This window comes from Anomalospiza imberbis, chromosome 19 (genome assembly GCF_031753505.1).
Source record: "Anomalospiza imberbis isolate Cuckoo-Finch-1a 21T00152 chromosome 19, ASM3175350v1, whole genome shotgun sequence".
NCBI lineage: Eukaryota > Metazoa > Chordata > Aves > Passeriformes > Viduidae > Anomalospiza > Anomalospiza imberbis.
This window is the reverse complement of record NC_089699.1, coordinates 1,405,289-1,432,978: the sequence shown is the minus strand read 5'-3', so window position 1 is coordinate 1,432,978 and position 27,690 is coordinate 1,405,289. Positions and strand designations below refer to the sequence as shown.

The following is a 27,690-nucleotide window of genomic DNA, read 5'->3' as shown; positions in this document are numbered from 1 at the left end:
GCAACTTGAGGCGATCTCCTCCTGTCCTGTCACTTGTCACGCGGGAGAAGAGCCCAGCCCAGCCCTGGAGAGGACCCAGCCCGGTTCAAAACCTCCCTGTTGGCCTGGGCGGGCACCAGGAGACACAAAGTGGAGCTCCCCCATGTCAGGGCAGGGAATCCAGGGCCAGACCCCAGGGATGGATCCCATTGTTTAGGGACTGTTTCTTCCCCTGCAGTTTTCAAACCTTGCTCCTTATCTGCCTGCTCACTTCAGGGACTGTTTGATTTCTGAGTCAGCCTCAGGCACGGGGTGAAGGTTCAGCTCTGCCCTGGGGTGGGAAGCACAAAGCCACATTTCAGGAGCTCCTCCTGCCCTGCTGAGCAGCAGGAAAAGCTGAGGGAGCCTCAGCACCTTGTCCAAGAGCAGGAACTTGGCCTGGGAGCTCAGGATCCAGCCAGGCTCCAGCTCTCCAGGGCTGCAAATCAGGTTTGTTAACCTCCCTTATCCTCCTCCCTTTACTTTTATTTTCTGTAAGGAACGGGGCGTGTGATCTAGGCAATAAATCCCTAAAAAACACCCCCTTCAACCATTCCCCCAGCCCAGCATGTCCTTTACACTGGGATTTCATGGCACATCAAGTGATTTTCAATGTGAAATTGAGCAGAAGATGAAGCCCTGGAGCTGCTTCCTGGAAAATTCCTTTGCAGGAGGTGGAACTGCCCTCGTCCTGCTCCCACAGCACACAGGAGAAAGATCCAGTGCACAGGCACATTTATACTTGCACAGTTGTGGTTTACCAAGATTAAAAGCTCACAGATGCTTGCATAAAATCACAGAATGGTCAGGAAGAACCTCAAAATTCACCCAGCTCCATAGGCAGGGAATTGTGGCACCTTCCCCAATCCCAGGATGGTCCAAGCCCTGTCCAGCCTGGCCTGGAACAGGGCAGAAATGGATAAAACACCACAACTGCCCCTTCCCAGTGTCACCCCCATCCTGCTTACTGGGCTAAAATCCTGCCCAAGGAAAGGGATCAACACCAGACATCCCAAATATTCCCAAATACTCCCTTTTCCAGAGGCAGGGTCAGCCTCAGCTGGCTGAAGACCAAGGAAGGCCCCCAAACTGCTGCAAGAGATCTGCAACAACCCTAAAAAGCAAAGTCTGTGGGGAGGGAGAGAGCTCCCACCTCACCAGAGCTGGTTCCTGACAGGAACTCCTCCATTTTCCAGCAGAAAACCAAGGACATCCTTCCCTGGCAGCACCTCCCACCAGCACCAGGAGGTTCCAGTTAAGCCCTTACCCCCCTGTTTTTAAATACCTTAAGACAATCCTCATGTGAGACCTCATTAATTCTATTTTAAACAGCATCAGCCTGCAAATAATTTCAATTTTTACATTTTCGCACTGGGCCAGCCCTAAATAAAGTGGGATTTAACAAGGTGGCTGCATTGATCTGGGGTAGGGCTGGAGCTGCAGGGAGATATAGAACTTTATAAAGGTTATTAATATATTTTTTTTTTAATTAGACACCCACAGAAGCTGGGTGGTCTAAAAACAGGGCTGGGACTCTGGTGCACATATAAAAATTCCCAATTAATGTTTATGGCTCCATGCAGAAAACATCAATTCTCTCCTTTTTGTCTGAATCTTCAAACTGGGAACACATTTCACATGGAAAATCACTTGATGTGCCATGAAATCCCAGTGTAAAGGACATGCTGGGCTGGGGGAATGGTTGACGGGGGAGGTTTTTAGGGATTTATTGCCTGGATCACACAGCCCCGTTCCTTACAGAAAATAAAAGTAAAGGGAGGAGAATGAGGGCGGTTAACAAACCTGATTCTCCTTCCTGGAAAGAGGAATTGATTCCCAGGGAATCAAAGCCCAGCTGAATCTAGAGATAAAAACAGGGATGTGGGTAAAACTAGGGATGTGTAAAAAGAGGGATGAATGCCAAAGGCAGGGATGGAATTCCCAGGGCTCCAGGCCGAGGTGCAGGATCCAGGGTGCAGCTCAGGAGCCTCACCCTGCTTTGGGGCTCCCCAAACCTCTCAGAGCTGAGCTGGGGCACCCCCGGGGCCACCCCACCCTCCAAAAGCCCTGCAGGAACCTCCCAGCTCCCTAAGGAACAGCCCCCGCAGGCCAGGCTAATTAAAATGTGTTTAATGAGCAATTTCCCCCTGGTTTGCAGCCAGGGCTGGGCTCTGCTCCCTTTCTCTGGGATCCCAGGAAGGTGGGGATCTCCCTGGCTCAGCTCTGGGGGGGATTTTCCTGGAGCTGTTCCTGGGATCTGACAGAGGTCAGGATCCAGCCCCATCTGTGGGTCTTTGCTCTCTCTGAGCTCCTCTGGATCCATCCCTGTCACAGGCACATTCTTCTCTCTCTCAGGATTTTTTCCACAGAGGAGCACAGAGAGAAGAAAGAGAAAACAATTTCTATTTCTGCTCCTTGTTTTTCCCATGTGGAATGTGTTTGGAGAATTGTTTCCCTGGGGTGATTGCTTGGTTGGATTCTGGTGAGGATTGTTTGAGCTGATGGCCAACCCAACCCACCTGAGTCTAGACTCTCAGAGAGGGTCAGGAGTTGTGAGGAGTTAGATACGGCAGTTAGAACAAGTAGGTTTGTATTTTAGTGTCTCCTTTAAATAGTATATTAATGTATTATAGCATAGTTATAATAAAGAAATCATTCAGCCTCCTGAGCTGGAGTCACACATCAGCATTTCTTCCCGCCGGGTTCACCTGCATTCACAATACAGCCCCAGCAGAGCCAGATCCTGTGAGTGTGAGAGAGAAAACCCCACTGTGTGCTCGGCCACAATGATTTCCATTCATCCCCAGAAAACACAGGATAACATTTTCGCCTGGTTTCAATCTCCCTACATTAATCAAACCTTTTTTTTTTCTTTTTTTTTTTTCTTCCCCCCCAGCCTGAGAGACACAGCGTGGGAGGCACAGGCTGTCCCATGGAATAATATTTTCCAAGCCCTGCTCAAAGTCTGCCTGTCAGCCCGAAGCTCCTCTGCTGTCTGTTCCACCAGAGCTGGACAGGAAACAATCCGTGGGCACAACAGATCCAAACAAGGCCAGCATTCCCAGCAAAGGGAGCATGAATGGGAACCATTGTGCTGGGCTGGAGGAAACATCCCCAGCATCGTCCAGGGGGGGAAATATTTCTGTTTCCATCACTTCCCTGCTCCTTTCCTCTCTGTCCCAGCAGAGATTTCATGGAGGGAATTGAGGATGGGGGTGGGATGGTCCATGGGTACCCAAAGCAGGCTGAGCTGGGCACACCCAGGTTAACTCTGCTCCAGAATACAACTCAAAAATTATAAAATATATATTATATAAATAGAAATATATACTCTATATATATATATATATATATATATACACTATATATATATACTATATATATACAATATATATATACTCTCTCTATATATATATACATATACATATATATGTAATATTATATAAATATATATACATATCATATAATACATATTTATATATAAAAATATAATATAATATAATATAATATAATATAATATAATTATATATATATTATAATTTCCCCCTTCCCTGCATCCACGGAGAGCCAGGATCAGCCCTGGAGCAAACCTGATAGAACTGGAAATGTAAAGAAGTTTTAGAACTTTTGGGTTGTAAATTAAAGCTTAAAATTAAATATGAGATTTGATGTGAGACCTTAGAAAAGGCTTCTAAACTTAGGCACTAGAAATGAGAATGTAGATTTATAGATTAAAGTATATTTAATATATATTTATATATATAAGATATACTTATCTTTATGTATGTATAAATTTTATATATTTTTATATATACACATTATATATATACTTAAGTAAAATAAAGTTTAAAGTTTCAGAGTTTAAGATATAGAAAAAATGAAAGTAATTACAAAAATAAACAAGGAATTTAAAATACAGTACTGTAAGTTTGTCATAACAGAATTAGCTGAGAAAGCTGACACTGTAACATGAGTCTATCAGGTGAAATATTTAAAAATCAAGTCAAAACCATAAATATCCCTGTTAGTAATGCTTCATTAGTCAGTAAATCCTAAAAAAACCTGCAACTAAACACCTGGCAACCTTGTAAACTATGCTGTAGAGAAGTGAGCCGAACTCGCCCTTCTCACCGATGTACAAAACGAGACAAACCAACAGCACAACCATCAGAACCAGCTGGAAAGTCCCATCTCCGGTGACTTCCAAACCTCCTCACCCCAACCCAAGCTGCAGCCGAGCCCTGGGGGCAGGAGGGAGCCAGCCCTGTCCCCAGCCGCTCCGCAGGCACTGAGGGAGCTCAGGGGTCCCCTGGGACAAAACACCCCAAAAATCCACACTCCGCTCCACCCCGAGGCAGAGCTCGGCCAAAAATCTGCCTCCAGGGCTTTCAAGCTGCCGAAATTCTCTGTGTCCAGCGGGACCGTGGCTTGACAAAACAGCTCATCCTGCTTCCCAGCCCTTCAGCGCCCATCTGCTCCGAGGGATTTAGGGCATTTCCCCTGAGGCTGGCCTCTGGCAGGGCTTTTCCAGGGAAAAAGGCACATCTGGGAATGCTGCTGGCTCCCTGTGAGACCAGGCACCGATCCCAAACTGCTGGAGACGAGTGCCACGGGGACATGGATGCAGAGGAGCAGCAGGATGCCCAGGATGGGCCCTGGGATGGGAACTGTCAGCCCAGACCCCTCTGCATTCCGTGCACAGGGACAGGAGCTTCCTGCCCTGGAAAGGAAAAACTCCACGTGCTTTTGGGCAGGGAGAGTGCAGAAAATCCATCTCTGACTATTATTATTATTATTATTATTATTATTATAATCATTATTTCTATTACTATTACTATATATAATTTAGGAAAATATACCTATAATATATAATGTATTATATGTAAAATATATAATATATTACATATATTATATATTTGATTTAGATATTAGACATTATATAGAATAAAATATATATTATATAATAGATTATATAATATATATTATCTATTATATTATATAATATATAACATATAATATAGAATATATTATATATTATATATTATATATACTATATATTATGTATTATATATTATATATCATATATAATATATCATATCATATATATCCTATATAATATATTATATATCATATATTATATATAAGATAAATATTAGATATTATATGTTCTTTATACAAAATATATTTTTAATATATTTATTTTTTATTATTTTATTTATCTTTCAGTCCGAGTCAGACTCACAGGGATTTTTTAGCCTGCGAGCAGCCAAGTTATTCCCTGGAACAGTGAGGCCCACGCTGCCCTGACCCAGCTTTATTTGGGATGGGAGCAGAGGAGCACAGGGAAGGTGTCCCAGCATCCTGCAGCACCAATGCCATGTGATCTTCCTAAGATCCAAGCAAAAAATGCAATGAAAATCCAGGGCTTGGCATTCCCCAGGCTCCATATCCCAGCCTTAACAACAGCTTTTGGTCAAATATTTGAAATTATAGCCACAAGGGGTTCTAAAATAACCCCAGGGCTGTGGGATGGGGCACGGGGCGCTGGAAGAGCATCCCCACTGGAAAAGCATCCCTGGAGCCTTCACATCCCAGCTGGAAAACAGCTCAGCCAGGGCAAAACCACGACTGGCAGGCAGAAAAATCAGCCAAGGGTGCAGGGAACATCCACCCCATCTGCTGGGAACACAGAGCTGGGACTCCTGACAGAGGAGGAAATCACCCAGCCAGGGACTGACAGAGAAATCCAGGTGGTTCCAAGTTAATTGTGCACCAGATTCCCTTTTCCTGCCCGAATCAGCCAGCCAAGGTGCAGGCTCTGCTCACCACACATCCCCCTCCTCCTCCTCCAACACATTCCCAAATCTTTCTCCTGTTAAAAGCAAATTCCCTGGCACAGCTTTTTTCCAGCAGTTTTCTGTTCCCTCTGCACACTCCTGAGTTCCTGCAATCCTGCCCGAGGAAATTAATTTTATGGCAAATTTCTCCTTGACAGAAAAAAAAAAAAAAAAAACTCAGGAAGCAGCAACGCTCCATAAGAAAAGGGATTTGGCTTTTGTGTGCTCGCCTCCAGCACGGGGATGAGCTCCTGCAAGCAGCTCCTGGGGGATTTGGGAAATGCAGATTCGGGATTTGGGAGACGTAGATTCAGGATTTGGGAGAGGCAGATTCAGGATTTGGGAGAGGCAGATTCAGGATTTGGGAGATTCAGGATCTGGGAGGGGTACATTCAGGATTTGAGAGATCCAGATTCAGGAGGTGCAAATTCAGGATTTGGAAGAGGCAGATTCAGGATTTGGGAGATTCAGGATTTGGGAGGCTCCTGCACCCCAGCTATTCCTCAGGATCACACTCTGCTCCCACGATGGGGTGGGATGGGAAGGGGATAATCAGCCCCTTGTGCTGATCTTCAAAGGAAGAGCTGCTGATGGGAAAAGGGCAGGAAAAGAGAGCCCAGGGACCCCATTCCCCTTCTGGTCCCAGGATCCCAGCCACGAGCTCCACACGGGAGGGGAGATGCTGCAGGTGCCAGTGTGGGATCCCCTCCATGCCAGCCCCTGGAGCTTCCCAGCACCCCAGGCCAGGGGATGAGGGCTCAGGATCACGCCAGGGATCCCTGCTGCTGCCTCCATCCTCTGAAGCCACTCAGAGGAAGGGACACACGGGGGTGTGGCAGCAGCAGGGACCTGGCCTGGTCCCTCTGCTGCTCCATCCAGCCTTGGGAAGGGCACTGGCAAAGGGGAGCAGGGGACACAGCCCTGCCTGTCCCTTTTGTGTCCCCTGTGTGTCCCTTCTGTGTCCCCTGCCTGTCCCTTCTGTGTCCCCTGCCTGTCCCCTTTGTGTCCCCTGCCTGTCCCCTTTGTGTCCCCTGCCTGTCCCCTTTGTGTCCCCTGCCTGTCCCCTTTGTGTCCCTTGAGTGTCCCCTGCCCACGTCCCGCCCGTGCTGCTCCTCGCAGCTCCAGCCCCATCTGGTTCCTGTTCGAGCAGCCACCCGGGGATGGGGAGGGGAAGGAGCCCTCCCCCGCGGCTCAGTGGAGAACAGGAGGAGGCCGAGCAGCTTTTTTAAGCCATGGCTGCCCTTCTCTTTACCTTCCTGCCTGGAAGGCGGCCAGGAGCAGCTCCTGCCTTCCCCGTTCCCAGCTGGAGGGAACCTTCCCCTCCCGGGCACACCCGCGCTGCCCTGGCACTGCCCTGGCACTGCCCTGGCACTGGCTCCTCTCCTGTCCCCGCAGCACTTTGTCCCGAGCCGCTGTTTCCACCCCGCGGCAATTCCCAACATTCCCAGCCCTGCAGGGAGTGGGGCAGGAGCAGCACGGTCCCACCGCAGCGAGGGATGCTCCTGCCTGGGATGGGAACACTGAACACCCCAAAAGGGGCACCTGCCACCATCCCAGCTGCCCCAAACCGCATCCAAACCCCATTCCAGGGATGGGGCAGCCACAGCTTCTCTGGGAATTCCCTGCCAGCCCCTCACAGGGAACAATTCCTTCCCAGTATCCCACCCAACCCCGCCCTCTGGGGAGCCGTTCCCGTTCCCATTCCCAGGCACAGCCTCTCCGTGGGTTCTCCCCACGTAAGAAAATCCCGGCCGGGGGCTCCGATCCAGCCGCAGCCCCCGGAGGATCCCGGAGGAGCCGGGGCGCAGGAACGGAGCCTGCACACCCGGGGGCAGCAAAGAAACGCTCAGGAGAATCCCGGGAAGGGCCGGGAGATGGGCCGGCATGGGGAATCCCGGGATCCGGGATGAGCTGGGATGATGGACAGGAATGAGAATCCTGGGATCCTGGAGGATGGGCAGGAATGAGAATCCCAGGATCCTGGAGGATGGGCAGGAATGAGAATCCCAGGATCCTGGATGAGCTGGGATGATGGACAGGAATGAGAATCCCAGGATCCTGGAGGATGGGTAGGATGGGGAATCCCGGGATCCTGGAGGATGGGCAGGATGGGGAATCCCGGGATCCGGGATGAGCTGGGATGATGGGCAGGAATGAGAATCCCAGGATCCTGGATGATGGGCAGGATGGGGAATCCCAGGATCCTGGACAAACTGGGATGATGGTCAGGAATGAGAATCCTGGGATCCTGGAGGATGGGTAGGATGGGGAATCTCAGGATCCTGGAGGATGGGCAGGATGGGGAATCCCGGGATCCGGGATGAGCTGAGATGATGGACAGGAATGAGAATCCCAGGATCCTGGGCAGAATGGGGAATCGTGGGATCCTGGAGGACGGACAGGATGGAGAATCCCGGGATAATGGATGAGCTGGGATAATGGACAGGAATGAGAATCCCGGGATCATGAATGATGGGCAGGATGGAGAATCCCGGGATGGCTGAGCTGATCCAGCACATCAAAGCTCCAGGTGTGTTAAATGTGACATTCCCTTCTCCCTAATTCTCATTTTTGGGGTTTCAGCGAATGCCAGGATGTGCCCCTGACTGGGACCATCCCTGTGGGGCTGCACCTGCCCTGCTCACACACCCCTGGAACAGCCCTCTGGGATCCCCACAAAGCGTCAGGAACCTCATCCTAACAGGATTTCGGGAAGGAATTGCTCCCTGCGAGGGTGGGGAGGCCCAGCTTTGCAGGAGGAGCCTTCCCCAGAGGCTCAGCCCGGCGCTGCCAGGGCTCAGTCCCACCCAGGAAGAAGGAAAAGTGGAATGGAGGCGGAGGGAAACTGAGGCGCGGAGGGAAACTGAGGCACGGAGAGAAACCGAGGCACAGAGCTGCTCCATTAAAATGCTCTTTCAAAGGAATGGATGTGAGGGGGATCCTGACCCAGAGCTGTGTCCAAGGAGCAGTTTTCCCTCTGGATGTGTCCAGAGCCAGCACTACCCCTCACATTAAATATAACATTATAGAAATATATATAATATAAATATATATAATATATCCAGAACCAGGACAAAAATAATATAATATAATATAACGTTATAATATAACAACGTTATAATATAACAACGTTATAATATAACAACGTTATAATATAACAACGTTATAATATAACAACGTTATAATATAACAACGTTATAATATAACAACGTTATAATATAACAACGTTATAATATAACAACGTTATAATATAACAACGTTATAATATAACAACGTTATAATATAACAACGTTATAATATAACAACGTTATAATATAACAACGTTATAATATAACAACGTTATAATATAACAACGTTATAATATAACAACGTTATAATATAACAACGTTATAATATAACAACGTTATAATATAACGTTATAATATAACAACGTTATAATATAACAACGTTATAATATAACGTTATAATATAATATAACGTTATAATATAACGTTATAATATAACGTTATAACATTATAATATATTAATAATATGATATAATATACATTATATAGAATTGATACTATAATTAATATTCTATAAAATTTATAATATAATTTATATTCTATCTAATTTAAAATATCACTTATATTCTATATAAATACAATCTATATAAAAAGATATCTACTCCAGCTCTTTTTCAAACCTCCAGAACACCAAGGAACCATCTCAAATCCCCCTGGAGATTCCCAAACCATTTCCCGAGCTGCCGGGGCAGGCAGTGATCCTGCCCCCTCTGCTGCTGATCCCCTTTGCATTGGGATTTTCCTGCTCCACCTTTCATCCCGTGTGATTGATGCCTTTGGAAATCCAGGAAAGCACCAGCTGCTTCAGCTTCCCCGTAGCAGCTGGGGGGGAAAAACTCCTTTTGTTCCAGAGCTGGCTTTATGAGGAGCCTCTTATCCCCAGAGGTTAGGGGAACACAGTGAGTAAAGCTGGAGTATCCTGCTTTTCTCCCTGTGGGATCTGTGGCAGCCAGGGACGGGAATTGGAGGTTTGGGATGTGGGGCACAGCTTGTGGGGTCACAGAAGGGGCTGGGAAGACTGGATGGACCCAAAATCGGCCTGGATGGACCCAAAATCGGCCAGGACGGACCCAAAATCGGCCTGGATGGACCCAAAATCGGCCTGGATGGACCCAAAATCAACCTGGACGGACCCAAAATCGGCCAGGACGGACCCAAAATCAGCCAGGACGGACCCAAAATCGGCCTGGACAGGTCCAAAGTCAGCCTGGAGGGGTCCAAAAACAGCCTGCATAGATTTGAAATCAGCCTGGAAGGACCCAAAATCACCCTGGACGGACCCAAAATCAGCCTGGAGAGGTCCAAAATCAGCCTGGATGCATCAAAACTCAGCCTGGATAGATCCGAAATCAGCCTGGATGTATCAAAAACCAGCCTGGACGGACCCAGAATCAGCCTGGATGGACCCAAAAACAGCCTGCATAGATTTGAAATCAGCCTGGAAGGACCCAAAATCACCCTGGATGGACCCAAAATCAGCCTGGAGAGGTCCAAAATCAGCCTGGATGCATCAAAACTCAGCCTGGATAGATCCGAAATCAGCCTGGATGTATCAAAAACCAGCCTGGACGGACCCAGAATCAGCCTGGATGGACCCAAAAACAGCCTGCATAGATTTGAAATCAGCCTGGAAGGACCCAAAATCACCCTGGATGGACCCAAAATCAGCCTGGAGAGGTCCAAAATCAGCCTGGATGCATCAAAACTCAGCCTGGATAGATCCGAAATCAGCCTGGATGTGTCAAAAACCAGCCTGGATGGACCCAGAATCAGCCTGGAGAGGTCCAAAGTCAGCCTGGAGGGGTCCAAAAAAACCCTGCATAGATTCGAAATCAGCCTGGATGCATCAAAAGTCAGCCTGGATAGATCCAAAATCAGCCTGAATGGATTTAAAATCAGCCCGGACAGGTCCAAAATCAGCTTGGATGGACCCAAAATCATCCTGGAATAGATTTGAAATGAGCATGGACAGGTCCAAAGTCAGCCTGGAAGGGTCCAAAATCAGCCTGCATAGATTCGAAATCACCCTGGATGGACCCAAAATCATCCTGGATGCATCAAAAGTCAGCCTGGATAGATCTGAAATCAGCCTGGAGAGATTCAAAATGAGCCTGGATGGACCCAAAATCAACCTGGACAGATTCAAAATGAGCCTGGATGGACCCAAAACCAACCTGGACGGATCCAAAATCAGCTGTAGGACCCCACAAATCCTTCAGCAGGAATCATGGAATGGTTTGGGTTGGGAGGGACCTCAAAGATCAACCCAGGGACACGTTCCACTATCCCAGGCTGGAGCAGACTGGCCTGGGGCACTTCAGGGATTCCAGGGAGGAATTTCTCCCAAAAATTGATGCCGTTCTCCTCAGGAACAAGGTGGCTGGGCCAGAGAGGTGGGTGCACATTGCAGGGAGGAGCAGGGCACGGGGGGAGCCTGGCAGGGAGGTGCCGTTTGCAAGGCGGCCACCAAGAGGTGCCAGCAGCTCCTGAAAGGCTCGGCAGCTCCTCCAGCCCCGCTCCGGGTTTGTTATCCCTTCCTCCCGCCTCTCCGGGTTTGTTATCCCTTCCTCCCGCCTCTCCAGCCCAGCCCAGCCCTGCCGGGGGCAGCGGGTGCTGTGCCCCTGCTGGGAGGAGCAGGACACGTCCCCAGTGCCCAAAATCCCGGAGTCTGGAGGAGCTGCAGTGTGGCAGGCACATTCTTCTCTCTCCCAGGATTTTTCATAGAGGAGCACAGAAGAAAGAAAGAGAAAACTATTTCTATTTCTGCTCCTTGTTTTCCCATGTGGAATGTGTTTGGAGAATTGTTTCCCTGGGGTGATTGCTTGGTTGGGTTCTGGTGAGGATTGTTGGAGCTGATGGCCAACCCAACCCACCTGAGTCTGGACTCTCAGAGAGGGTCAGGAGTTGTGAGTGAGTTAGATATGGGAGTTAGAACAAGTAGGTTTGTAGTTTAGTATCTCCTTTAAATAGTATATTAACGTATTATAGCACAGTTATAATAAAGAAATCATTCAGCCTCCTGAGCTGGAGTCACTCATCAGCATTTCTTCCCACCCGGTTCACCTGCATTTACAACACTGGATGATGCCCCAGGTGGGAAGCACGGAAGGGTTTTCCTGGGAGTTCTGGCAGGAGCAGGAATGCCAGGACTCGGGGATAGCAGGATGCCAAGAGGACCAGGAGCCTTCCCTGCCACCAGTCCCAGAGTGCTGTGGCCCTGCCTGGCGGGAATGGCACACAAAGCCACCAGATGCTTCCCAGCAGCTGCTCCCACCCTGGGGATGCTGCTTTTAGGGAAAATCCCCGCATTTCCCTGTGCCAGGGATCTTGCCTGGAAGCAACGCTGCTCCCAGCTCAGGTGGGACAGCAGGAGGAGGAGGAGATGAAGGAATCCTGCAGGGAGACATGGAGACACCAGGCAGGGGCACTGGGAAGAGGAGGGTGGAGATTCCACCATTCCTGCTGCCAGCTCCAAGGACAGGGATTTACCAGGCTGAGGTTTCCCCCATCTCCACTTGATTTACACATCCCCAGCTCCCAGTCCTCCCTTCCTGCTGCCCTCTCCTCTGCAGCTCCCCACAGCAAAGCAGCTGCAGTGCTGAGCTGAGCATCCCCAGGGATGCTCAACAGGGAGAAGGGAGCAGGATGAACACCCCAAAATCCCTGGGTGCACCTCCTGAGAGCCAGCAGCACCCACTGGGACACTCAGCTGCCTCTCCCCAGCTCCAGCGAGCCCAGAGAGGCAAAACCACGGAGCCACTGTGGGACCATCAGCACCAGAAACCTTTTCTCACATCTGGCCAGCACGGGGTGAGGAAAATGCAGCAGCACCAGGAATTTCTTCCACTCCCTTTGCCACCCTTGCGCTTCCAGGCAGGTTTCATCAATCCACGGATCTCCAACGCCCCCAGCACGGGACAAGATGGGACAGCCAAGCTCCAAGAGGCAAAGGAATGCACAAAAAGCAGGATCAGGTCTTACCTGGCACTTTGGAACGTGGCAGACTCGGATTTCCCAATGGCCCCAAAGCCAACTCCCACTGCCAGGCCCTCTGGAACAGCAGGGAAAAACCAGTCAGGACCAGTAAGGTGCAGCCCTGAGCCCAGCCCAGGGGGATCCTGGATTTGAATTCAATCCAGCACTGCCCAGGGATTCCCACTATGCACCCAAGCTGCTCTCCAGCACGGGGAGAAGCTTCTGGATTGATGAGTGCAGAGAAGGGGAAAAGATCCCAATCCCCAGCAGCTGGAATAGGATTTCACCAAGGAGCCAAGAAGTGCAAAACAGCAAAGCTGCTCCAAAAGGCTCAGGCTCAGCCAAGCTTGGGGGATTCCAGAAGAGCCAAAGCCCAGCTTCTCCCAGGAATCCTTCAGGAGCTGGGTTAAACCAGGACCAGGCTCCCAGCAAAGCCCCCTCCCCTCTCTCTGTGCCCCAAAACCAGCACAACACCCGTAGGGACAGGCTCCAAAGCACAGGGAAACCCAAATTCCACGAGAAAATTCCTACCTTGCAGATTATTGTATTTTACAGCTAATCCCATAATTTTAAATACAGTTAATCCCATAAACCCCAAGCTGAAAAGCCTTCCCAGGAAAAAAACAACAACAAAAAAAAAAACCAACCTGATTTTCAGAAAGCACCAAAGCCTCAGTATTTTATCCCCCTTAGTTTAAAATCCCCATTTTTGGTGTTTTTTCCAGCCTGGTGGCCTCGCTCCCCTCCCAGCAAGGGCTGGGGGGAATGTTCAGAGGAGAGAACCAAAACTGGAGGGATTTTACAGCCCCCAAGGAGGGGCTCAGGTGAGCATTCCAACAGGTGGGAAACTGGAGGAGGAGTCTCAGGGGAAGGACACCACGTGCACCATTTGTGGTCCTGAGAGTTCCCAGTTGCCTTGGAAACACCAGGAAAAGCAGCACTCCCCGGGATAATCACAACATCCCCATCCCTGAGCCCTCAACTGGAACACTTGGCAGCTCCTCAGAGCCTGGAGCCAAGGGCAGGGGCAAAACTAGAGCAGAACCAGCCCTAAAACGGAGCTGGAGGGCAAGGAGATCCCAAAAATCCCCCAAAAAAGGCCCTAAAATGCCCCAGTGGGTTCCAGCCCCGGGCAGGGGCACAGGTGGCAGGTGCCACACCTGGGGGTCACACATTCCTGCCAAGTGCTCCCACTGTCCCCGGATCACCCAGGCAGGACACAGGGCAGCAGCCAGGGCAGGGGTGCCCTGGGGGGCTCAGCAGGACTGGGGTAATGTTTTATCTCTTCGAGCCAGGTCCCATAAGCTCTCGGAGACAAACATCACACCCTCGGTAGCTCAGCTACCTCAGGTGACATAAAAGCAGCAGGATGGCTCCCGTGACAGTGTTGGAAGCAGAACAGTTTTAATAAAAGGCAAAATAAAAAAGCTCTTTACAGAGAAAAACTGAGCCAGGGCAAGAGCTTCTTGCTCCTGCTGAAACACTTCACAAAAGCGATTCACTTCTTTTTCCTCTTCTTTTTCTAGGGAATTGCTCAGGTGGGACTTTTTGGCTGCTGCCCAATTGGGTGTCCTTAAGTTTGAGGTGAAGTCCCCAAGGTCCTATGAGGTGTCTTTTAACCAAAATGAGGAGAAAAACTTCTGGGCTTTTGTCCTTTTGAAGGTGACTCCTACATCGGGGCACAACCCTGGAAAAAGGAATTTCCTGCCTGGGCCCCGTCCAGCCATGGAGCCCCACGAATCCAGGCCTGGCACCGCTCCTCCCAAAGATCCCTCTGGAAGCGTGGCTCACCCAGGGAGCAGAATTCAAAGGGAAAAAGCCCTTTTTTAGTAATTCCCCTTCCAAATGCTTTGGGTGAGGAGCAGAAATAGCTCTGGCAGAGGGACGAGTCCCTGCTGCGGAGAGGGAAACCCTAAATTCCTGGGAGCAGATCCCAAATGCGGGCCATGGGAGGCAGCAGATGGTGCTGGGGAAGGGCTGAGCTGCTCAGGGAGAAGCTGCAGCTCAGGGGGAGGAGGAGGAGGAGGAGGAAGGGACACGGCAGCTCGGCCACGTCCCCACGCCCCAGGATGGACCCGGATCCCAAATGAGCCAAGGATGATCCCAGAGCAGCCAAGGAACCCTCCAACCCTCCCGGCCAAGTGTGGGGTCAGGGGGGGCACAGCAGGGACATCCCAGCAGCTCAGAGGTCTGGAAAAGCTCTGATCCTGTGGAGCAGGAACTGTGGGATGGAGCAGGGACTGTGGGATACAGGAGAGATTGTGGGATGGAGCAGGGATTGTGGGATGGAGCAGGGATTGTGGGATGGAGCAGGGACCGTGGGATGGAGCAGGGAGTGTGGGATGGAGCAGGAGGAAGAGGAGGATCTGTGGAAATGGGAAAATGAGAAGCAACTCACAAATCCCACAGAAATCTCAGGTTTGGAGGGAAGGCAGGAGTGAAAGGAAAAGCAGGATTTGTCAAAATCTTCTTCCCACAAAACCCCCCAGCTGTGCATGAGGGGTTTTCAGGGCAGGTGAGGGGAGCAGGGCTCAGCAGAGGACAGTGCCTGCAGAATTCCAGCAGGAATTCTGGATTTAACAGCAGGAAATGCCATTTTTTGGTGAGAAAAGGGGAGTTTGGGATGCTGAGAAGCCCCTTTGCATGAGCAGCACTGTGGGTACCAGCACGGACACCCCGAGCTCATCCCAAGAAATCCATCTCTGTGCTGAAACCGAGCCCAAACACTTCCCAGATCCTGCAGGATCTGCACATCCCACAGCACAGGGACCCCCCCAGGTCCTGCCAGAGCTGGGGGTGCCACTGTCCCCTCCCAGAGGGGCTCTGGAGCTGATTCTCCTGGCCCAGCACAGGGGGAGGGAAGGTTCTCCAGCTGCCAAGGTCTCATCCATTATTCATCCTGCTCTTGGAAGAGCTGTTAAGTTCCTAGTGGGAAATTAATCTTGCCATAATGAGGTTTGGATTTCTCCAAGAGTTTAAGCACTGCCACTCAGAGCTTTTTTTCCCTGCAGACTGAAGCCCAGGGCCCTCCAGGAAACATCATTTTGCCATTATTGCTCAAGGATGAAGCAGATTTCCAGGGATTTGCCAAGTCTGTAGGTCCCCCACCACCCGAGGGTTTGTGGGCATTCAGGTGGAATGTGGGAGGTGGGAGGAAATCCTGCTTATTCCTAATCCTGGTTTAACCCCCCCAGGAGCCAGCCCATCCTCATCCCACCCTTTCCTCTTTTCTCCTCCTCCCACAAAAGCAAATCCTCCTTTCAATCCTCAATTTGGAGCTGCAGCAGCTGAGCAGGAGCTGACAACTCGACCTCCACCTGACTTGAAAGAATTCCACCTCATTTGAAAGAACTCCACCTCGTTTTATAGCATTCCACCTGGTTTTAAAGAATTCCACCTCATTTGAAAGAACTCCACCTGGTTTTAAACAATGACACCCAATTTTAAAGAATTCCACCTGATTTTAAAGAATTACACCCAATTTTAAAGAATCCCACCTGGCTTTAAAGCATTCCACCTGATTTTAAAGAACTCCACCTGATTTTAAATTATTACACCCAATTTTAAAGAGTTCCACCTGATTTGAAATAATTACACCTGATTTTAAAGAACTCGACCTGATTTTAAATTATTACACCCAATTTTAAAGAACTCCACCTGGTTTTAAAGAATTACACCTAATTTTAAAGAATCCCACCTGGCTTTAAAGCATTCAGTCTGATTTTAAAGAAGTCCACCCAATTTTAAGGAACTCCACTTGATTTTAAAGAACTCCACCTGATTTTAAGGCATTCCACCTGATTTTAAAGAACTCCACCTGGTTTTAAAGAACTCCACCTGGTTTTAAAGAACTCAAGCAACTGTCCCAGAACTCCTCCATCCTGGAAATGCTTCTCTGGAAGCAGAAAACTCTTTCCCAAATTACCACAGCAGGACTGAGCTAAAAGCAGGGACTGACCCTGCTGGGACTGAGCTCTCCTGACCCCACAGCACCTGAATCCATCTGAGATACTTAAAGTTTCATTCCCAGCACGTAAATGCTTTCTCAGGCCACTGCTCAGTGAGGTTTAATGTGACAGACCTGAGATCTGATGGGGACAAGGCAGGAAAGCAGCTCCCACATGCATATTTCAGTGGAATATTTCATTCCAGCTGGTGAAAATCCTAGATTTAATTGCCTTTTGTCACCTTTGTGGCTGCTGCTGCTGACAAAACACCGATGTGTTATCAGTGCCTGTCACTGGCTGCCTCCAAATGAGTTTTTGACAGATGAGCTGGTGACAGGGGGACATCAGAGACTCCCCTGTCCCCTCCTTACCAGGCTGAGGCTGGCAGGAAAACTTCCCACCCTGGAAAACATGGAATTTCCTTCAGCTGCTCCCCGTGCAGAGCCTCCAGCTGCCTGGGAGGAGCAGGGGGAGCCCTGAGGGAGCTGAGCTGGAGGCCACAGAGCCAAAACCAGCCTGAGAGCAGCAGCCATGGCTGGGGGTGTCACCTGAGCCCTGGCGGTGTCACCTGTGTCCCTCAGGGAGAGCAGCACCCAAACCTGGGGGTGTCACCTGCATCCTTCACCTGAGAATGTCACCTGAGCCCTAGGATGTCACCTGTGTCCTTCACCTGAGGGCATCACCCAGACCTGGGGGTGTCACCTGTGTCCTTCACCTGAGGGCATCACCCAGACCTGGGGGTGTCACCTGAGCCCTGGGGGTGTCACCTGTGTCCTTCACCTGAGGGCATCACCCAGACCTGGGGGTGTCACCTGAGCCCTGGGGGTGTCACCTGTGTCCCTCCCTGAGAGCAGCACCCACAGCTGGGGATGACACCTGGATCTCTCACCTGAGCCCTGGGGATGTCACCTGTGTCCCTCAGTGAGAGCATCCCACATGGCTGGGGCTGTCACCTGGGGCTGTCCCCCGTGTCCCTGGAGAGGTCGCAGCCCTGCTGGGGAGGTGACAATTAACGGGACCTTTCCCAGCTCCTGCTGCTCCCCACAGTCAGTGCCGTGGAACGTTCTGGCTCTGTCTCCATCCCCTCGGAGCTCTCTCCTCCCCCTGCTCAGGGGCCATCCCTGCTCATCCCTGACTCCCTCTGGAATTCCCACGGAGCTGCCACGGGAGCCAACTCCAGCTGGATTTTCTCCCCAGAGCAGAAACGCTGGGAAAAGTTTGTGGATGTTGCAATGTGCATCTTTCCAGCCCTCTGAGGCAGCCCCAAGGCCAGCACTCTGCTCCACTTCCCTGAAATTCCATGGAATTGCTGCCCCACGAGCTCCCTGCCCCCAGCAACACCCCCTACCTGCATCTTCCTTGGGGTCAACGCTGCAGGGAGGCCTTTTCCTCCTGTTCCTTACTAAAAATGACCCCTTCCAGCAGGAATGGGGGTGCTCCGGGTGCCCAGGAGCGGGCAGGAACAGGCAGGGCAGGAGGGATGTTGGAATTCCAGGAAGAGGCATCACCCAGACGAGGCACAGATTAATGGGTGCAGCTAAACTGGCTCCTGTTCTCACGCTCTGCTGAGCCCCAGTGGGTTCCCAAATCCTCATCAAAGCCAACAATTGGAAAACAGCCTCAATTTCAACAGCCCCACGAAAAAAATAAAAACCCCATCATTCCAAATGAATGTTCCCAGCCTTTTAATGGATCTGGGAGAATATTCATACCAATAATCAGTGCTGTTCATAATTGAGATGCAATCTGGCACTCATTGCCCTTCCCTCGGGAGGCCGAGTGCCTGTCCCAGGAGGATGAATCCAATCAATTTTTGCTAATGACAAAGCAAGCAGCCTGGAAATCACCTCCCTTCCCAGGAACTCCAATCTGCCAGCACAGCACGGAACCCCTGCGCTGCTGCTGCCCTGCACAGCCCCCTCCCTTCACCCCCAAGCCCAGCTTCACGCCAGGATCTGCTTCCCCTCGGCAAGGAGCAGCCCTTGGCACAGGGGGTGGGCTCTGCCCGACCCCTGTGGGGCTGCTTTGGGGTTTAAAAAGCTGCAGCACCCAGAATTCCAGCTGGGAACAGCAGGGATTCAGCCAGCACCACTGAGGGAGCTCAGCTGGGAGGTGTCAAACCCCATGGGTCAGGTACAAACCCCATGGGTCAGATGAAAACCTCATGGATCAGGTACAAACCCTCCAGGTGCTGAGGGAGCTCAGCTGGGAGGTGTCAAACCCCATGGGTCAGGTACAAACCCCATGGGTCAGGTACAAACCTCATGGATCAGGTACAAACCCTCCAGGTGCTGAGGGAGCTCAGCTGGGAGGTGTCAAACCCCATGGGTCAGGTACAAACCCCATGGGTCAGGTACAAACCTCATGGATCAGGTACAAACCCTCCAGGTGCTGAGGGAGCTCAGCTGGGAGGTGTCAAACACCATGGGTCAGGTACAAACCCCATGGGTCAAGTAAAAACCCCACAGATCAGGCACAAACCCCACGGGTGAGGTACAAACCCCATGGGTCAGATAAAAACCCCATAGATGAGGCACAAACCCCACAGATCAGGCACAAAACCCATGGGTCAGGTACAAACCCCACAGATCAGGCACAAACCTCATGGATCAGGTACAAACCCCACAGATCAGGCACAAACCCCACGGGTGAGGTACAAATGCCACAGATCAGGCACAAACCCGACGAATCAGACACAAAACCCGTGGGTCAGATAAAAACCCCATAGATGAGGCACAAACCCCACAGATCAGGTAAAAACCCCATGGGTCAGATAAAAACCCCATAGGTCAGGCACAAACCCCATGGGTCAGATAAAAACCCCATGGGTCAGGTAAAAACCCCACAGATCAGGTAAAAACCCCATGGGTCAGATAAAAACCCCATGGGTGAAGTACAAACCCCACAGGTCAGGCACAAACCCCTCTGAGGAGCTCCCTCCTCCCTGCTGGGAAGGTTCCTGCAGTTTTGGACAACACCAACACCTGCATCCCTCGATGCCAGGAGCTGGGCTTGGCACCAAGGAGCGAGGGATGGCATGGAGTCACTGCGCATGCTGGCCGTGGCCAGCGGGGCACTGGGGGGACAGTGGGCACTGGGGGGACAATGCTGGGCTCCCCCCTGGTCCCCCCACCCCAGGCAGGGACTCAGCTCCCAGTTTGGAACGAGCTGCCTGAGGAAAAGGTCCCCAGCACAGCCACAGCTGAGAGTCCCTCACGCTCTGGGCTTGCCATGGAAGCTCTTGGAGGCTGGAGGGATGTGGAACGTTCCTCCTGTGGGATGTTCAGCATCCCTTATTTTCCCATTTTCCCTCTTTTGCACCCTGCTTCTGCCTGCCTGATTTTATTTTCCATCTTTTTCACTAGGATCCTGCTTGCTTTGTGTCACTATTTTCCTATTTTCCCTCTTTTTCACTAGGATCCTGCTTCCTTTGTGTCACTATTTTCCCATTTCCCCTCTTTTTCACTCGGTTCCTGCTTCCTTTGTGTCACTATTTTCCTATTTCCCCTCTTTTTCACTAGGATCCTGCTTCCTTTGTGTCACTATTTTCCTATTTTTCCTCTTTTTCACTAGGATCCTGCTTCCTTTGTGTCACTATTTTCCTATTTTCCCTCTTTATCACTCGGATCCTGCTTCCTTTGTGTCACTATTTTCCTATTTTCCCTCTTTTTCACTAGGATCCTGCTTCCTTTGTGTCACTATTTTCCTATTTTTCCTCTTTTTCACTAGGATCCTGCTTCCTTTGTGTCACTATTTTCCCATGTCCCCTCTTTTTCACTAGGATCCTGCTTCCTTTGTGTCACTATTTTCCCATTTCCCCTATTTTCATTAGGATCCTGCTTCCTTTGTGTCACTATTTTCCTATTTTCCCTCTTTTTCACTAGGATCCTGCTTGCTTTGTGTCATTACTTTCCCATTTCCCCTATTTTTCACTAGGATCCTGCTTCCTTTGTGTCACTCTTTTCCTATTTTCCCTCTTTTTCACTAGGATCCTGCTTCCTTTGTGTCACTCTTTTCCTATTTTTCCTCTTTTTCACTAGGATCCTGCTTCCTTTGTGTCACTATTTTCCCATTTCCCCTCTTTTTCACTAGGATCCTGCTTCCTTTGTGTCACTATTTTCCCATTTCCCCTATTTTCATTAGGATCCTGCTTCCTTTGTGTCACTATTTTCCAATTTTCCCTCTTTTTCACTAGGATCCTGCTTGCTTTGTGTCACTGTTTTCCTATTTTCCCTCTTTTTCACTAGGATCCTGCTTGCTTTGTGTCACTCTTTTCCTATTTTCCCTCTTTTTCACTAGGATCCTGCTTCCTTTGTGTCACTGTTTTCCTATTTTCCCTCTTTTTCACTAGGATCCTGCTTCCCTTATTTAACTATTTTCACACTTTTCCACTAGATTCCCACTTCCCTTATTTCACAACATTTCCCCCCCGTGTTCCTTCTTCCTGGCAAGGCAAAATGCAACCGTGAGCCAGTTAAAAGCAGCACCAGAGATGGGGCGGAATGGAATTCTTTCCCTGACTTTTCCAAGGCCACAGTGCTGCTCCCCAGCCAGCCATCAGGCAGGAGACACAGCAAGGACACGAAACTGCCTAAAATTGGGAGAAGCCATAAAAAAAAAAGGCAGCTCCAGCCATCCCTGGTGTCCCCAGCCTGACGCCACCACGCCGAGGGCAGCAGGTCACCGGGCAGCCCAGGGCCAAGGCTGAGCCCCGAGGTGACACCGGGGTGACATTTCCCAGCATCACACCTGGTGGAGGTGGCACCAGGATGTGCCAGCCTGAAATCTGTCACCAGCTCAGGTGGCAGCTCCCTGTTGTTGTTACTGGGCACGAAATGAGTATGCAGAAGTTTGGTAAGTTTAAAAGAGAAAAGGAGTAAATTTTATTTCTGACTTCGTAATGTAGAGAATTCTAAAAGTGCCAGTGGATTGGAGGGTGAAATTGATACCTTTTCAACCACACTGGTCAAACCAACAGCCCATCAATTCCCTCCTCCCACAAAGAATGTAAAACAACCACTGTTTACATGAACAGTGCGTGACAACTCCAGTAGAATTATGTAAACGTCAGAAGGTATAGAAAACTTCTAAAGGAACTTTAAAATTTTCAAAAGAACCATAAAAGCAAACTTAACACTTTTAAAAATCAGGGCAACAAGCTGTGCCTCGGGGCCAGCCTTGGGACAGGGACAGGAGCAGGGGACCTGCACCCCTCGATGTTTTTATACACTGATTGCTAAAATAACAACGTTAATGATAATACCTTGTGTGCTTACACACAACAATGAATGAACAAAACCATCACAGAAGTTATTTCTATTCCAGAGAGAGGGGGAAAGGTGGGAAATGGATTCGTAGACAACTCTCAAAGCCTGGCAGAAGGCTCACACTGTGTGCAAACCTTGAGATCAGAAATGCTGACTCAAATGCCATGGAATGGGACAGACATTGAGAGAGAAATAGAAATAGAAACACGTTTGAAAGCACAGCCTTGCAAAAAAGACTGGGTACTCTGGAGAAATAGAACTGGGAAAGATGCACTGGAGCAGGAGCCACGAGGGGTGATTTTGGATGATTGGCTTTAAGGCGCTTGCAGCATGGTGTGGCAAAAGCTGAGACCAAAAAACCACTTATAATGGATTATAATTAGGAAATAGTTGGTTTCTGATTGTGATGTGTTTCTGACTCTGATTTCTGGTGTGAATTGTAACACCTGTACTGCCTCACCCTTCTCATGAGGCTGAAAATGGAATAAAAGTCTTTAAAACACCTCTGAGCTGCCCCATCTCTGGGTCAGAAAAGGGCTTAACCCAACACCAGCTCCCCCTGCTGCCCCTCATGCCAAGCTCTGCTCACAACCCACCCTACAACTTTTGGGGTGAATCTGTCCCTGCTGGGCCAGCACAGAAGGGGGGACCCCCAAAATGCCACCAAGGCAGTGCCAAAGCAGGGCACAGCCTCTTGCTGCCAACTCCAAATGCAATCCCAGGGGAAAGAACTTGGCTGCTGTCACCTGGGCGTGCAGGAATCTCCCCCCAAGCCAGAGCAGCTTCCCAGGAGTGTCAGTCACCTTCCCAGAGCTGTCAGCACCTCAAAGGGTCTCCCTCTCCCCTCCTGGCCCTCCCTGGCAGGGATTTGTTCCCCGCTCAGCTCACAGCTCCCTGCTCCTCCCGTGGCTCCTGCTCATTAAAAATAAATCAATCCCAGCTCGTTAATGGATTGCTGGCACTGGGAACTGGAGAGGAAAGCTCTGTGAGGTTTGGGGGTGAGCAGGGGATGCCAGTGCCACCTCACTCTGTGACCTGGTGGCTCCGCCACATCCCTTCACTCCTTCCCAGACCCCTCTGCTCAGGAGTGGAGGCAGAAACTTGGGAAAAATCCGAGGGGTTGGGCTGGAGGCAGAAACTCAGGAAAAATCCCAGAGGGGTTGGGCTGGAGGCAGAAACTCAGGAAAAATCCCAGAGGGGCTGGGCTGGAGGCAGAAACTCAGGAAAAATCCCAGAGGGGCTGGGCTGGGGGCAGAAACTCAGGAAAAATCCCAGAGGGGTTGGGCTGGAGGCAGAAACTCAGGAAAAATCCCAGAGGGGCTGGGCTGGGGGCAGAAACTCAGGAAAAATCCCAGAGGGGTTGGGCTGGAGGCAGAAACTCAGGAAAAATCCCAGAGGGGCTGGGCTGGGGGCAGAGGAATGAGGCTGTGCCTGCAGGGAGCAAAGGATGACCCCAGGATGGGCTCAGGCTGGGCCCACCCGGCTCTGCCCAGCACAGCACAAAGGAAAAACGGGAATTCCAGGTTTTCTTGGCAACGTGCTGGGGGCTGGAAGCATCACCTGTGCCTGGCTGCAGCAGCCCTGCTGCCTGTCCTGGACGGAGGCTCCAAGGCAGGCATGGGACAGGTCCCTGCTGTCACCTGAGCGGGTTTGGAGGATGGGGAACACACATTTCCCACCAGCCAGGGGGAAGCAAGGCAGGGAATTGTCACCACCAACACCTGCAACCCCTCCCTGCCACAGGGAGGGACACCAGGTCTGGCTGAGCCACCAGAAGTCCCCACATGATCACTGTGACTCCTCTGAGGGAGCTGGGAAGGGGCTGGAGCCCCAGGAGAGGCTGAGGGAGCTGCAAAGAGGCTAGTTCTTCTGCTTGTTTTGCCATGCATTTTTCTATGCATTTGGCAGGTCATGAGCAAAGGGGCAAAGCAGGTCTTGGTGCAAACAGGAGGGGGAGATGCCAGAACCCAGAATGTCCCTTGGACACTCTTGGATGTTCCAGGCCCAGGTCAGAAGCGTTTGAGACCCTGGAATGCAGCCACAGACCCCTGTGGCTTTGAGCCTGATCCATGGAACAATTTACCAACCTTGCAGGAAGAACAAGAAATCACATCAGTTTAGATATTATAGTAGAAGTAGTCACAAAGTGAGAGGAAGGATTTTTGAGTGCTGTACAGGGGGGTTTTAGGCCTTGTACAGAGGGGTCTGAGTTTTGTACATGGGGGTCAGAAGCTCTAAGATGCAGGGACTTGGGTGTGCCCTGTCCTCTTTCCTTCTCCTTCCTCACCTCCATGTTCTTGGTGATGTTGGCACTCACAGATTGCTTTAGAGTAGAAAGTCACTGTTCAATACAGGTGATGGGCTTTGGGGAAAGTGTAAACATTTAACACATAATGTGTGATATAAAAGAAGGCACCAGCCCCCTGGGTGTCGGAGTGTGCCCTTGTCTGACTGCTGGACGGACCGCAGCAGCTCAGGGAGAAATCTTTTAGAGAACACACAATAAACTACCTTGAGACCGGACGGCTGAAGACTACTGAGTCTTTCTTTGGAGACACGGGTTGGAGGAGAGACTTTTCCACCTTTCCGGGCTCACCCCAACCGGGGGTGAGTTCCGGCAAGCCTGGAGAAAAGGAGGCTCAGGAGGGACCTTGTGGCTCTGCAGGAGGGGACAGCCGGGGGGTCAGGCTCTGCTCCAGGGACAGGAGGAGAGGGAACGGCCTCAGGCTGGGCTGGGGAGGCTCAGGCTGAAGAATTCTCCTTGGGAAGGGTGGCCAGGCCTTGGAACGGGCTGCTGGAGCCCCCACCCCTGCAGGTGTCCAGGGAAGGCCTGGAAGTGGCACCCAGGGCTGGGGACAAGGGGGGCACCGAGTCGGACTGATCTTGGCTTCTACAGTTTCAGTGGCTCTGGAATTCTGAGGCTCCAGGGAGAGCCCCAGGGCGTGAAGATGAGCAGAACACAGCCTTGGTCCTCTCCCGGAGCACCTTGAAACCAGGAGAGCACCCCGAAACCAGGCAGCAGAGGCAGCCCTGAGCTGGGAGCAGGGCAGAGCCCTCTGGGAGCATCCCAGGAGCATCCCGGGAGCTTCCCAGAGTCCAGCCCTGGTGCCAGGGCCCCACCCTGGCAGGGTCCCCTCCCCTCCCCGGGCAGCACAAAGGGAAGGCTGTTCAGCTCACACCTCGCTAATTGTTATTTGTGATACAGCAGTAACATTTTAATTAATCTGAAGTCTTCAGCGTAACAGCCACCCAAGGTACAAAGCTAAACCAGAATAAACAGGGCTTGATTAAATACATAATTAATGTTCTGCTAAAGCCGGCATATATGAATATTAATTAGCAGCAAGAGTCTGCAGTTTGGCATCTCCTGTCATTATCAATTTATCCTTTCCATTGGCATTCCCAGCTTTGGAACAAATTATCCAGCCTTTCCTGCACAAACACGCAGTGACTGTGGGAGGCTGGGCTGGGGCTTCCACGCTCTCCCCGCCACAGGAAGCTGCTCCCAGCCTGCAAACAAAGGCAGAGGCACTGCCAGGACCCAGCCAGCTCAGCCCTAAAAGAGGCTCGAAGTCCCTAAAACAATTCCCTGCTGGCAATAAAAGGGGAACTCATCCCCCACCAGCACGGGGGGAGAGCAGGGATGGAGCTTGGGACAGCAGGCAGAGGAAACTGAGGCAGAGTTTGGGGTGGGAGTGAGGATTCAGAGCAGCTCCGGCCCATCAGGGGCAGCTCAGAGCCCCACCAGGGCGAGGTGTATCCCCTCCTGCAGCATCCCAGCCTCTCCCAGGGATGTGGAGGAGTTCTGGAGGCACAGGAAGGACAGAAAACCCTCGGTGGGAGTGCAGAGGGCTCCCGGGGAAGCAGAGGGAGCAGCAGAGCCAGGAGCTGCTGCCAGAGGAAGCTGGAGAAGAGCAGGCTCTGGAGAGAGCCCTTTCAGTACTTTCGAAGCACTCATAAAAGCTGGTTTTCCTTAGAAGAGCTTGTAAAAAAAGTTGGAGCGTGGCTTTTTACACAGGCAGCTCGTGACAGGACAAGGGGGAATGGTTTGAAAGGGAAAGAGGGAAGATCTCCATGAAATGTCAGGCACCAATTGTTCCCTGTGAGGCTGGGGAGGCCCTGGAATGGATTTCCCAGAGCAGCTGTGCCTGCTCCATCCCAGGGACTGTGGGAGGTGTCCCTGCCCATGGCAGGGGTGGCACTGGGTGAGCTCTGAGGTCCTTCCCCACCCAGACCATTCCAGGACTCCCTGAGGAGCAGGGAGCGATGTTCCAGGGCTCAGAGCACCCCCAGCAGCAGGAGTGCTCACCCTGCAGCAGCCCGTGCTCATTTCAATTAAATCCCACTTCACTCACAGCCTTTCCCCTGGCAGGGCTGCTGACTGAGGCACAGCTCCCTGGCTTTCCAAGCCCTGCCTGCAGCAGGCACCCCGGTGCTTTCCCTGGGAGAGCAGAAGGAATTCAGAGCCCCAGATTGCTGCTCACCTGATTTCATCACGGCCTGAATGATTTCTCCACAGCCTGAATTATTTCTCAGGGCACGAGCGCTGCCGGCAGCCTCAGCTCCAACCTCTGTGATTTGGGACTGGAGGTGATTTTGGACAAATCCCCACGGAAAGGAGGGTGTGGCTCAGGGCTTTGGCATTGCTGAGTGGCCCCAGTGTCACCAGCGGCACCGTGGGGCTGCTGGACAGCCCCTGGGGGAGATTTGGGGCTGGAAGCTCAGCAGGGACAGAGCCAGCCCTTAAATAATGGACACGTGGGTCCCTTATTTAAGATTGAAACTTTTTCTGTCTTTGCAAAGCATATATCCAGGACTTTTCACATCTTAACTATCAATATGTTCTTGTTCTTTCTTGTTCCTTATGATAAATATCAATGTCTTCACTTGGTTCTTAACTTCCTAGCTTCCCATGAGAAGGTTTTGAAATTTCCCAGCCTTTCTGAGCTTTATGTCTGCTTTCTGGGGCCTTTTTGCACTTTCTAAAGCCTTTAACCTTTTTATATTCCTACCAGCCGAGCCCCAGCAGGGCCTGAGCCCCACTCTCACACCTCTCTGGGGGTGAAGCTTTGATGTTGTGGCCTGTAAGATGCAAGGGAGAGTTTGAGAGCCTCGGTGACCCTGCAGAGGTGGCTCTGTGCTCCTGGAGGAGCAGTGACAGGGCAGCTCAGCGTCTCAGGGCCACGTCAGCATTAGCCACGGGTGCCACTTTGGTCACCCCTCTGCAGAGCTCTCCCCTTTTGCTGGTGACAGCAGGAATCAGGGAGGTGCCACCTGCCTCTTCCCTCCCTGACACCTCGTTTGAGGGATGAAATCCAATTCCACTTCACTCAGTGCAGACATTTCCCTTTTTTTTTTTTTTTTTTTGGAGTGTGTGGCTCATTTAAAGCTCCTTCCTCACCTCTCGTGCCAGGCACCTTCCTCCCCCAGCAACACCTGGAGCTGAACTGCAGCACCCAAATTATCCCCCTCGAATCAATTAAAAAAAAAAAAGAAGGATGAGGAGGGAGAAATGTTTTGCTGCTGCTGACAAACTGGAGCAGGTTAATGCCCAGGAACAGCTCGTGCTGGTGATGCAAGA

At 50.9% G+C, this 27,690-nt stretch overlaps 1 protein-coding gene across 1 annotated transcript in view; it reads right to left on the bottom strand.

Annotated features, from left to right (window-relative positions):
- The window catches only part of SLC39A11 (solute carrier family 39 member 11), an 86,846-nt gene that overhangs the window by 8,794 nt on the left and 50,362 nt on the right, over nucleotides 1-27,690 (bottom strand). The window contains exon 7 of the mRNA XM_068209962.1: nucleotides 12,902-12,971. Coding sequence (XP_068066063.1) covers nucleotides 12,902-12,971 — 70 coding nt within the window. The remainder of the gene's footprint in view (nucleotides 1-12,901; nucleotides 12,972-27,690) is intronic.